The sequence below is a fragment of the Melospiza melodia genome, chromosome 6, assembly GCF_035770615.1.
Source record: "Melospiza melodia melodia isolate bMelMel2 chromosome 6, bMelMel2.pri, whole genome shotgun sequence".
In the NCBI taxonomy this organism is placed as follows: Eukaryota; Metazoa; Chordata; class Aves; order Passeriformes; family Passerellidae; genus Melospiza; species Melospiza melodia.
In genome coordinates this window covers 69,713,062-69,725,885 of record NC_086199.1, presented here as the reverse complement: position 1 = coordinate 69,725,885, position 12,824 = coordinate 69,713,062, and the positions used below count along the sequence as shown (strand labels likewise).

Here is a 12,824-nt window from a genome sequence, read left to right as displayed (position 1 = left end):
ACACAGGGGGAGAGAAAAGTGACATTAGCACTAGCACACCATGGCACTTGTGGGGAGAGCAGAGAGCCATGTGAGTTACCAGGGCTGATGAAGAGAGAAAGTGTTGAAGGTGCACTGTGTGTTTGTTGGGGATGGAGTTGGTGTTGCTGTGGGGATTTAATGAAGGGAGAGAAGAGGGACGTGAAGCTAATAAAAGAAAATGAGCCTAGGGCCACTTTGCACTAACCCATTTTTCAACACTTCACCTCTCATAACCCAGGCCTTCCTAATCACTTCTAGCTTCCATAATGCAAACACACTCACATAATTTCTGAGTAACATAAACCAGCAGATTTTACCCCAGGCAGAAGAGGAAGCAGCTGTATGTGGTCTGCAGTTATCTTGCAGAAACTTTTTGGTGGTTAAGGCTGCAGCTACCAGAACTTGTGTCGTCTAAAACTCTTGAAACACCTGAAGAGGTAACATCAGCCATACACTGTATATGTTACACAAGTTTCAGCTTAACTGGTCAGTAATAAAAACCTCTGTTTGAAGATCTATGATCAGATTGCATTTTTGAAATTTACTGGTAGGTCTTTCAATCAGGAGGATGAAGAAAAAAAAATACATTTGCTTTGCACCAAATTAAACTAGAATAAAATAATTTGAGTTCCAAAACTAATTTTCCATAATAGTCACCTAAATAAAATAGCAAATTTAGTATTCTGCCTTCATTCTGCTGCCATTTATTAAATCTTGATACTAGCACCTTCATGCTTTCTCCTTTGCTTTCTGACCTGCTTTGAAGCAATGTCTTTCTAACACCCATCGTCAAACAAGTTTACTATTATGATTCAAGTCTTTTTCATACTCTCCTATGCCAACCCCAAGAAATGGATAAGCTACTACTAGGGTCTCTATCTATTGCACTAAAAATTATTTCCTTTGCTCTCTTGTTGAGCTGTCAATCTATTTACTGGGCTTTTATTTTATGAGTGTTTTCAGGCAGAGACTGTTTTTCTGTTGTCTTTGTACAGCATTAAATTGTTAGTAGGTAGCTGCCAAGTACTGTTGTATCTCTAATAAGAAGAAAAATTATTATTAGAAGATAGAAGAGCAATTCTTAATTCATTATTGTCAGAAAAAATCGAGGTAAGGTGTACAGTAAAATAATGTTCAAATTACCAAAAGAATTTCATTTGCCAGCAACATTCTCTAAATAATCTGGCTTAGAGTCACAAGCATCAGCTGAAAACCTATTCCTGAAATACTAGAATTTCAAAGTATGTGTGAACTATGTGAAATGAAAGTGAGCAAGAAATGTGTTTTCTACACAGAGTGGTAGAGGAGAATATGTGTTAGATGACATTTTCAGATGATATTTCTTCCTTTCTGAAATAAAACCTGTTAAAGGTATAAATTCCTGAGGAGAATCTAATGTATCTGGTTGGATGCAGCTGTTAGAAACTACAACAGAAATTTGTGATGAGTGAAATTAGACAAAATAATCACAGGTTTCTCCCACAAAGCTGAGTTATCTTATTGCACATTCTCTGTACTTCAGAGAATGTTAAAATATGTATTGATCAATATATTTAAATGATATTACAAAAGCAGTAATAGCTTTTGGAATTCTTTAATTTGTTAGGACTTCATGTTGAAAATTGACTTTTGCTTGCACTTGGCATCTAGTTTTGCTTCTATATCATTTGCTCTTCCATTGAGTTAAAAGCCCAACTGAGGATAAGCAGAGTTCAGTAATGGAGCTTGTAAATTCCTTTCTGAGGAACTATATAAAGATGCTGCACATTCCTCAGTCAGGACCTAAGTGGCTTCTTGCAATTACAAGCTTAATCATTCCATGATCCAGAAGCTATTGAAAGACTCAATCTTATCATTCCTTGCCTACTTCAGCAGCTGAGATTGCAAATTCCTGCAGCATGAGCAACAGGCGAGGAATAGTTTCACTAATCAGTCACCTCTCTCTCCATGCATCCATCACACTTGCTGTAAAAGGGGAATAATAATGTTCAGCTTGGTTTGAATCTTAAATTGCACAAGAGGAAACTATGTCTGTATGAATTTAGGGTTTTTTCTGCATTCCTGTGGTGCATAGAAGTTTGTTGCAGTACTTTGTTCTGCTAGGTGCTTGCAAACGTGAAACAATGATCTCATATTCAAACTAAAATTATTGGTTTACTCTTCATTATGCAATTATTATTATTAATATAATTGTTATTTTTAGTAGTAGTAGTAGTAGTATTGAAACCTCTGTTTACTTACAAGTGATTTGTAAATTTTTGATGAAATTTCCTAATCAGAACTGCAAAATCTTGACTCCTCAGTCTATAAAATATGTGAGTAAAAGCTGACTGATCTTCAGAGAAGGTGAGTAATATAGACTTCTCCTTTCCCAGCTATAATAAGCACATACTTCCCATTAAGTCCCATTTATCTACTAAATTTGGTGTTTAAAAAGTCAACTATTTCCTCCTAATGTCATAAAATATTTTTAGGGAAATGGTTGGGGTTTTTTTAACATTTCTGAATTTTCAGAACAAAAAAATGATCCAAATTTTCAAAATAGTGAACTTTTGAACATAGATACACTATGAAATGTTTAAATCAAAGGGATAAAAACATAAAGTTTCTGCAACAGAAACCTGCAAAGAGTGGTGCTTTTCAAAGTTTGATTGTTTGCTGTCATACAAAACTCTTACAGGTCTTATAAATTCTGTTTCTCTTGTGGATTTTCTAGAAGGTTAGGACAGTTCTTTTGTCATTCTTGAAATAAGTAGGGAAGTGCTTTATCCTGAAGTATTTTAGTTGGGCATTTGAAAGTGAAAGAATGTCTGTTGGAAAATCTAATTCACCACACCATTTTAAGTTTAATGGTTTATACAATGATTTTGGTTTTTGGTGGGATTTTGTGGGGGGGGTTGGTGGATGGGGCTTTTTGTTTATTTGGGCAGTTTTTGGGTGTTTTTTGGTTGTTGTTGTTCATTTCTTTTTACATGTTAAAAGCCCTGTTAAAACAGCAGATATAAGCAGAGTATCTCTGATCATTCTTTGACATGAAGAATTTTCTTGTGCATATACACCAGATGCACAAATTTCAATAGTACAGAATAGGGACTTCTTTGGGCTCTTCAGTAATCTGGCTACATGGTGTGTGAAAGGCAGGAATTGTGATTTATCCAAGTATGAATTGCCCAATGGCTATTTGGCCCTCCCGAGATGGTGCTCAGCATTATCCCATCTTGAAATGGCTTGAACTGTATAAACAACATGAAATAGAAAACCAAAGGGATTAGTGTCTCCTGGGAGACTGAGAAGATCCTCTCTAAAAGTTGTGGGGCATGTGACTGGTTCTGTCTCGGTCAGAGTGTGTAACAAGAGCTTTTCCTCCCCCTGCTGTGATAATCCCAGTGTTTGGTCTGGTTTGTTCATAAGAACTGTGTAGGACTAGTGATGTTAGACACCTGTTAGATTTCTCTGGAGAAATAAGTTGGGATAGAATTTCTCTTCACCATTAGCCAGCAAAAGTGGGCATCTTCACAAACAGAGACATTGCCTCTCCCCCACAGAGAATGGAAATGTTAATTTAAAGGCAGTTAAAGAATTAGAAATCAGAAGTCATAATGCCAAGGTGTCACTGTCAAATTTTGCCTACTCTGTTGTATTTCTTTTTGTCTGCATTCACAACAATTGAACATTTCAATGAAACTTAAAAATCATGTGACTTTAAAACCAGAATATAAGTATGATTTTCTCATTTTTGAGGAAATTTTCCAGCTTCTATTTTCAAGTTTTTGTCTACAATTACAGGATCTAATATATATTTCTTTTTTATATACAAATCTACACTCATTAGAAAAGGCAGCCTTATGAATATGAAATGATGTTATATTTGTAATACAATGTAAGGATTGCTGACACCACTGTTGCTGTAGGGTTATCACACAGAGGGAACACAAAGAATCTTGTTGGAGTTAACCATGCTTTGATGCTTGGCAGGTTGTAATGGGGGAATCTCTGGGTGTGTAACAGGTCTGCCTCTGGTAGTGGCTGATTTCAAGTATTTTGGTCAAATGAAGGTTCTTAGCAAGTTCTCCTTTTGTTATTGTGACAATAGGAGATTGTCTCAGTGGCCAAACTAAGAGCAGACCAATCCTGCTCAGGCCTTTGCAAAGCACGAAGGCCATTATTAATAAGTCTCCACAGCTGGCACTGGCTAACTCTGGAAACTGTACATTTCTAAAAACACGTGCACCTCGTACTGTACATTCAGGTAGTGGTGATTCTGGATGTGCACTGGCATCAATGAAGTGACAGCTCTAAAGCGGAGAATCCCAGATTTAGTACAAATTTCTCCAGACCTGACTATTGAGCATGTTCACACTTGACAAACAATCAGAAATTCAGCTTTTGTCAGCTTTTTTTTCCAAACTTGTAGATGCAAAGTGCTCCTGAGGCATCTTCCTCTGCAGGTATCCTGAAGTTAGCTGCCTCTTCCTTTTCTTCCCAGGCTCTCTTCCTCCTACAAACACCAAATTCATTGCACCTTGCACCCCATTCTAGGCCTCCTCTGTGTGGGCAGCATCTGAGTGATTCCTTATTTGAAGATTTTTAATTAAAACATTCATAAATTTGAAGTAGTTTCCTGGCATTTTTCTCTGTGGCTCTGTGACCTTGGCTTCCTGAAAATGGCTAGTTCTCTTCTGGCTCAAGGGGAAAGGATGAAGGAGGGCAAGGAAAAGAAATTGCCATGTATTCTTCACAGTACAATTTGCCTTTTTTTCCTAGAATTCTATTGTCGGTGGTTAAAAGAAACAGAAAGAATAAACTCTGACCAGGTTCTGTTTGTTTTCATTTTCACAGAGATTTCATTCACAATAAATACCATCAAATTTTGCCAATAATACTTCTACAAATTGTCAGGCGGAAAAAACCCCAAACCCAAAATAAAAGCAGGAGATATTTATACTATTTAGCTGTCCAAGAGAGAGACTACAAGCCTTTATTTTTTTTTTTTTCAGAGACCTAAAGGTGACTAGGAAAGGAAATGGGAAATTAAGCGCAGCTGAGAATCAAATGAGTTTCACCTCTATTTTTTCCTCATCCAAAGTCTCTTGAGAAAATTCTGTGGCTGGGGGTTATCAAAGCAGTTAGTAATTTCTCTTCAAGATCACTCAGTATCTCTTACATCTATAACTTAATAAATTTTTTCCCTGTCTATTTATTTTTTCCTTTGAGGCATCTAATTTCTCTAGCATACATAATCTACTCACATTTTTCCTGTCAGGCTGTTCTCAGTTTTGTCTGTCAGTTATGATCCTTACCTGTTTTCTTTACGGGCTCTGGCATCTTCCCTTTGTTTCTGGTGGAGCTCCCAGCTGTCTCTAGAAAGCAGGGTATGAGTCACACAGCAATGGGACTGCAGGGCTTTTGAGACCCCCTAAAGCCCCACGGGGTGGAAGCCCCCATCCTGCTCCTCCCCCTCGGTCCCCCCCTGTTGTCGGCTACGGCACCTTATCAGCAGCAGGGCACTTGACAGGCTACATCAGCTGGGATAAATATAGCCAAGTTCCAGGAGCCAGGGAGCTCAGGCCACCCAAGGCTGGCTACCACTGATCTGGTGCTATAAACCAGAGCACAGTGTGATGCTGCACATGCCTGCCGAGCGTTTTCTGGCTCCAGGCATGTGTTGCATGGAGAATTCCAGCACTGCCATGTTTACAGCACATGCAGAAAACTAGATCTGATTGTTACATCTCCTGTGTGCTGGTTCCTGCTTACTCTAAGTGTGCATTTGCTTGTATTCTTACCACTTATTTCAGTTTTTGTTTTTGTCATAATTGGGTCAGTGCTGAACAGCCCCTCACAAACTGGTTTTCTTGTTTCTTTTTTTAGCTTTTCAACCAAAGACTGTATTTGTAGAACTAACTGTGAACTTTAAGGAAAGAACTTTCTTTTGCAGAGATACTTACACAATACTGACATTTGCAGTCACAAGTAGAAAGCATGACACTACTTAAATAGTTTTAGTCCTCCCTCCCCATCCACCCACTAGATCCACAGCATACGTTTCTTGATAACTAGCAAGTTTTTTTTCTTCTTCTTTTAAATATCATTTTAAAAATAGTTACAAGGTTCTGTTTTATGCCACTAGAAGTTTCAATTTTGCTTAATCACATAGAAAAGATCTGGGGGAAAATCTCACTAGAAAATTATTCTTGTATGGCCATTTCATGCTCCAATCATTGCTTCTTATTTAATCCTATATTTAGCAAAATTCATATATGTCAAATATATATATATAAAGATTTTGCATATTAATATGCATATTATTTAGCATATTCATATATGGCTAAATAGTAACTGTGGACAATCATTCTTTTGTTATCATGATGGTTTATCAATTTTGAGTTTTAAGCTTTACCAAAAAACTCTGGAGGCCAAACATTGAGCATATTTTAGCCACCACTTGTATTGACAAAATAATTAAAAAAAAAAAGAAAAAAGGTGTGGTTTTCATTTTCCCCCCCCAGCTTTACTCTCCTGTAAAAAACTCATTTTTAAACGATTTAACATTTTGGCATGGAGTTCAGAATAGACCAGTGTGCAAGCAGCTCATCAATCACTGAACTCCGTGTCTGTCTTTCACATCTAACTCTCTCAGTAGGCTGATGCAAGAGTCACAGCTGATACTTCTCCTGATTTGGGGCCAAACACCTCCTCCCCTTCCCTTGAAGCAATTTTTAATGGATGAGTGAGGGAGATGGGCAGGATGTCACCTGTGTTTAATTTCCATTGCCTGGTTTCTAGTGGAGCGCAGTTACCATGATTTGTATTTGGCTACTATCCTGTGCCTGAGATATTTCACTGGGAGTCAGGAAATTTCCTTTGGCTATTTCCTTTGCCTTGAAACCTTTCAAAGGGCTTGGGTCTCACTTCTTCCCCACAATGAAACACAGTTATGAGGATTTAATCTGATGCAGGGAAATGATTCTAACCCAATAAAAACTTTGCAGATTTTTTGACTTTTAATGTTATTTAAAGTAATATTTCAAATATATTGCTTTGTTCAATACTGGGAAAAATGAATGTTTTGTCTGCTATTACACATTAGGTTACCAGGTGGCAGCATTGTTGTAATAGTAAACTTTTTCTAGCATTTTCTATATTACATTACATTACATTACATTACATTATATTATTTGACTACTTTTAATAACAAAACTGCTATGCAAATGAAATGTATAATTTCAAGGGCTACCCTGACCCAAAACTACACAGTTGATTGTGATAACTACTTTGTAGTGCACTGCAACACTAGATAATTGTTCAGCAAGTGTGTGAAGTTTCTCCTGTGTTCAAATGAAAGTAATGTACAAGAACAGTGAAGAACATGAAATAAATGTCTCAGGGCCTGTGCTTAAAAAGTGAGTGAGAGGGAAAATTCTTCCTTGTCAGAAAAATTACTCTGAAATTATTTCTCTGTGCTTCAGACAGTGTCTTTCACCATGTAATTCAAAATCAAGTTCAAAAATGACAGAAATTGGTGCCCTGCCGTGACATGCTGTGCAATTTTGGATAGCTGCACCATGGCTTACAAAGAGAAAACCAAGGATTTATTATTTATAGCCAAAGTTAACAGCACCTCCTTCTAAAAAGACTACACAACTTCTTATTAAAAAGCTATGTGTTTAGGTGCTTGTGACTCTGCCCAAATTTAGCTATCCAGACAGAAAGTCTATATATTACTTTTCTATTTTGGACTTCTTTTCCTGGTAGTTTCTTTCATGCCATTTAATTTCTTGTCTCTATTTCTGTTTATTTGTTTCTCTGACTTTTGTTTTGTGTCATCAAATTACCACCTCCTCAGTGGCTCTGCAGTTTCTGAGGACAAGGTAGTACAATTGCCTCAGTGGCTGCAGATTTGCTGTTGGGAATGGTGGGACAGCTGAAGTGGCTCAGTGCAGAGCACAGGCCCAGCAGGACCCATCCACTGAAGTGCTCATAGAATCATGGAATATCATGGAATATCCTGAGCTGGAAGGGATCCACAAGGTTCATCAAATCCAGCTCCTGACTTTGCACAGGACAGCCCCCGTACCCACACCAGGTCCCTGAGGGCATTGTCCAAACATTCCTTGAACTGTGGCAGTTCCTGCTGTGGCTTTCCTAGAAGTTCTGTTCTAGTGCCCACCCACCCTCTGGGTGAAGAATCTATTCCCAATATCCAATCTAATCCTCACTGTTTCCAATCTAATCCTCACTGTTTCCTTTGAGTTTTTGAATCACAGAGTGCTGGTGTGTACAGTGCAAAGCCGCTTGACCTTTCTGACAGAACTTGAGTTTACAGGGATTTAGGAGATTTGGGTAATGCTTATTTGAGCTTTCCTCTGCACAACCATTTTGTATCCCTACCCTTTGCACTCCATACTTGAGTTCTTTCTGTATATTTGACAGCAGCTTGCTTTCATTTCAGGGATGTTCTTTTAACTGGCTTCATGCTAAACAACCTGAGTTACTGCATATTCTAGACTATGTGGAAAAAATGCAGTCTCCATATGCTCAGTGAGAACTTTCCACATTTCATCCTCTGAAGAAGTTTTTTTGGGTCATTTAGGTCCAGTGCAGGGCTCAGCAGAGTTTTCTATGCATTTATGTCAGGGCTAATGTGGGACTTGGACTTAATCCAGACACCTAAAGTAAGAGCAAACAGCCTTTGTGTCCTGTGCTCCAAACATTATCTCCCTCAGGCATATCAAAATAAGGGGGAGAACCAGCAGGGTTGGGGGGCAAATAGTTGGAACTTCTGAGAGGGAAGGGATCACACCAATTTGAGTGGGAGGAGGAAATAAAAATGTGTGATTGAAGGGCGTGGATGGGGGGAGAAAATTGGTTTTTCTAGGTAATATGGGAGGGATTTAAAACAGATTATTGAAGGACAAGAATATTAGATGGGGAGCTGGAATAGAAATGGGGCGAAGGGAAGAGAACTGGTGATAAGACTGAAACTGTAAGAGGATGTGGGATGGAAAAACTATAAATGGCTGAACAAATAATTTGGAACTGAGAACCACTCACATAAAGAGAAGCTGACTGGAGGCATTTGTGAGAAAAGTTGGCCTGAGAGGAAGCAATGAACTAGCTGGGCAAAAGTTGAAAAGGGACATTGAGAATAAAGCAGTTGGAATCTACTAAATATGGAGGCATCTGCTGGCTGAATCTAGGTATGGAGAAAAGCTGACCGAAGAGCTGGGAATTGATAGCTCAGGTTAGCAGAGAAAGCAAAGCACAGTGTGGGTGAGTGGGAAAAAAGAGAAGAGGGAATATCTAGAGAAGAAATCTAAAATTATGTTTCTGAAAGCAGACACTGAAAACTCAGAAATGTCAGTAAATCTAAAAGAACCCAAACTGATTTGTATACGCAAATGCCCAGCTCAGCACCCAAACATTCTTCACTTTGCATAAGGCAGAGGAATCGAAGCATTCTGCACAGAGGCACCAGTGGTCAAAGGGCTTCTTATACCCAAAGCACTGCTGCTCTGCTGCTGGGGAGTTAAAACAGAAGCTCAGAGGGAGCCCTTAAGGCACAGAAACTGCATTCCTTCCTACCACAAAGCCGCTTCCCCAATCCTTTGCATAACCTTGGTCTCCCCAATACCTCCTCCCACCCTTCTCTCTCCTCCTCCACCTCCTGCTAACCCTTATCTGCTCCACCACATCCTCATTCCCCTGCTGTCCAGAGACTGCTCTGCTCATTCTCACGTACTGCTTTGACTCCCCAGTAGCAAAAAGTAACACTGTGGGGAACCAAAGGCATGAAGGAGGATGTGGCTGGATGAGTGGAGAGAATGGAAAGAAACACAGAATGGAAAGAAAGTTGCCCTGAAAAACCTGATCTAATAGGCCTGCTTTGAGTAGGGGGTTGGATGGGGTGACCTCCAAACATCCCTTCCAACCCAGGTTCCTCTGTGTGCTGATGTGAGGTGTTCAGCTAAGGCAGACACGGGTGAGTTATGAGTGAGGAAATGAGAAAGACTATCTCAGCCTACTGCTGTTTCCATGCTCTCTGGGGGACATTCACATTCCTCAGCTCTTGGAATAGGACTGATTATTTGGTTTATATACAGACCTCTCGAATAGCACAGACTCAGCTGAGCCAACTGAATTGCAATGTGCAAGCTTTTTAGAGAAGAAAGGTGAAATTTGGCGAAGTTTTTGCTACTGTCACAGTTTCTTTAAAGAGCAAGCTCTTCATCTACTTAATTGTAATATATAAGTGGCTTCACTACAGTAGCATTGTTATTACAGGCACTACATGTTTAGTGTTTTAAGTATATGGGTATGCAAAACTATGTAAATCTCATTTGAGTGTTTCTTAGAAGAAGAAAAGGTGGCGAGATAGCAAGATAACCCACAAAATAAATTAGAAATAAATGCAAGATCTTGGAATTGGTACCACAATCTGTGTCATACCATAGTCTTTTCTATCCGTAATCCATACATTTTAAATACACAAGTGTGGGATTTCCATTGAGAACATATTGTTCATGGCATTCTCAAAGGAAAAATGCTCATTGTGTTGTCGTCAGCAATAAAGTCTTTGCTATGAATATACAATGTGCAGCTGTGGTACAGGGAAAATTTTGAATAACAGTAAAAAAACACTGAATTGAACTGTCATGTGATATATGTGGTAGTTATGAAGTTGTCAATATAGTTTGAATTAAGCTCGATGATAATGAAGGGAATTTTGTTGTGTGGAGGTCTAAATGAAGGAGGAAAAAAGTAGAAAGAAATAGAAGGAAGTCAAAGAGATTATGTGATACAAATAAACTAAGGCAAAAGGCTTACTGAGGAAAAGAAACCTGGCAATGTACAGAGCCTAAGCCCTGTTGTAGTCATAAATGAAGATAAACATGGATTGTAAGACTCTGTCAGTGTGTGAATCTTGAAATGAGGATATAGAGATAAAATTTCATGAAGGAGGAGACCAAAAATCTCCATCAGATATATTGGGATGTATGCATTTTTTGGGATGTTCGGAGGACTCAATAAATGTGGGGTTTCAGGCAGAAAATAAAAAATAACACCTTTATCTGCAGTTCTGTCTGGTTCAGGTGAGTAGTAGCTTACATCTAGAAATGTCTAAAACTTTCTTTGACTGAGTAGAATTTAAAAACACATGCTACCACTGTAAATTATTATAAGCATATTATCTGTATAGCCAGTGCAGTTTTTCTAACTTTGATGCCTCTGATGTACAGCTAGAGGGAGTCTCCTATTGTAAGTGCAGTTCAGTATTTTGAATTTTGCTCACTGATAGTTTCCTGAATAATCTTTCCACAAGAATTGATTAAGAACCACTCAGTGGCTAATAAAGCTGATTTTTAAAGCAGGCTGCAAAGGGCCAAATATAAGTTGAATATCCAGTTGAAGTATGAACATTTGCTTTGAAAGAGGATTGATGATCTCTAAGAGCAGTGGGCTGCAAAATGTACTGCTGAACTTGTCCAAATCATGGGTCATCTCTCCAAATAATAACACCCCCCTGACCTTTTTTGATCACATCTGTCTGTCTAGTACTTGGCCACCTTCACAGAAAGCAGCTCCTCTGTAATTTTGCAGAACCTGTGATTTAGTCATATTCATTTTGGTATTTTTGTCTAAAACAGCCAAAGAGCTTCTGTGTTTGCATGTGCAGCTGAATGGCAATAATTCAGCTTGCCTAGACTGCCTAGTGTCCCGAGAAGTTGGATTGTGTGGCAGACAAACAGTACTCTGGCAGAGAAGCACCATCATTTGGTCTCTTTCACAGCTGCAACACATGATTATTCACTCTTTATGCCACAGATGAAAAACCTAACCAGAAACAGATGGGGAGCGAATATTTTTAGAAACAGAATTTCAAAGCAGTAACAAGAGGAAGAGAAAAAGTTTTCAGCTTTGGAGATAAAATTTTAAGCCTTCTTGTTAAAGTATATTTAATATTACTTTTAAAAATATTTTTTTGCTAATCCTACTATTCCCTCAGGATAACTTTCTCAGAATCTTCAATTTCCATGTTTCTTGTGGTCAAAACCAGTGTAAAATGCAAATTCTTTAATTCAAGTATAAGTAGTTGCTCTAAATTAGCATTTTAAAGTAATGCACACACTCAAATAGCTCATTTAAAAGTTCTTGTTGTTTGTTTGAAGGCTTACTTTAATTTTGTATTATTTCTCCAGCATCTAATAAGGTTTTATGCAAGACTTGCTAGGGAAATGGAAAAATAGGTCTCATAGATCTTAGAAAGCTTTTTGGTAAGCTTGAAATGGCTTTTGTGATATCCTAAGCATCTCCACAATTAACTCATCAGTTGGCTCTTTTCAGTTATCACAGTTTTCCTGCAAGAGGAAATGATCCTTCTCCTTCAAATTACAGTGTCAGAGAAGGATCAGTTCTGCTTTTGAAGCTGTGTTTGTGATAAAGATATTTTTATGAAGAGAGGAATTATTACTCTAGTTTTCTTGAATATCAAGTCTGCAAGTCTGATGAGTGAAAATGTCTTTAATCTCTTTTTAATTCCAGGCCAGCAGTGCCAAACATCATCAGTACCAAGCAGAGAAGTCCTGAGTATGTAGCTCAGCAAGAAGGAACCTTAATTGTGTCAGTGTTGGGTGCTCTAGTCTTCTGAGAGCTGCCTTCAACAGCTTCCATCCTGAAACTTCAAAATGGATGCAGATGGAATTATCCAAGTCTAATTCGGTGAGTATTACAGTACTTCCTATAGGAAGTAAATCCTTCCAGTACAATTTTAGAAATAAAATGTCTTCTTAATTTGACTCATC

The 12,824-nt window shown here is 38.3% G+C and overlaps 1 protein-coding gene across 2 annotated transcripts in view; it reads right to left on the bottom strand.

Moving 5' to 3' along the window:
* Window positions 1-5,466, bottom strand: part of MYBPC3 (myosin binding protein C3) — a 59,330-nt gene extending 53,864 nt beyond the window's left edge. For both annotated transcript variants that reach the window (XM_063158900.1, XM_063158899.1), the window contains exon 1: window positions 5,322-5,466. In XM_063158900.1, coding sequence (XP_063014970.1) covers window positions 5,322-5,346 — 25 coding nt within the window. In that variant the 5' untranslated portion in view covers window positions 5,347-5,466. The remainder of the gene's footprint in view (window positions 1-5,321) is intronic.
* Between the last annotated feature and the right edge of the window lie 7,358 nt (window positions 5,467-12,824).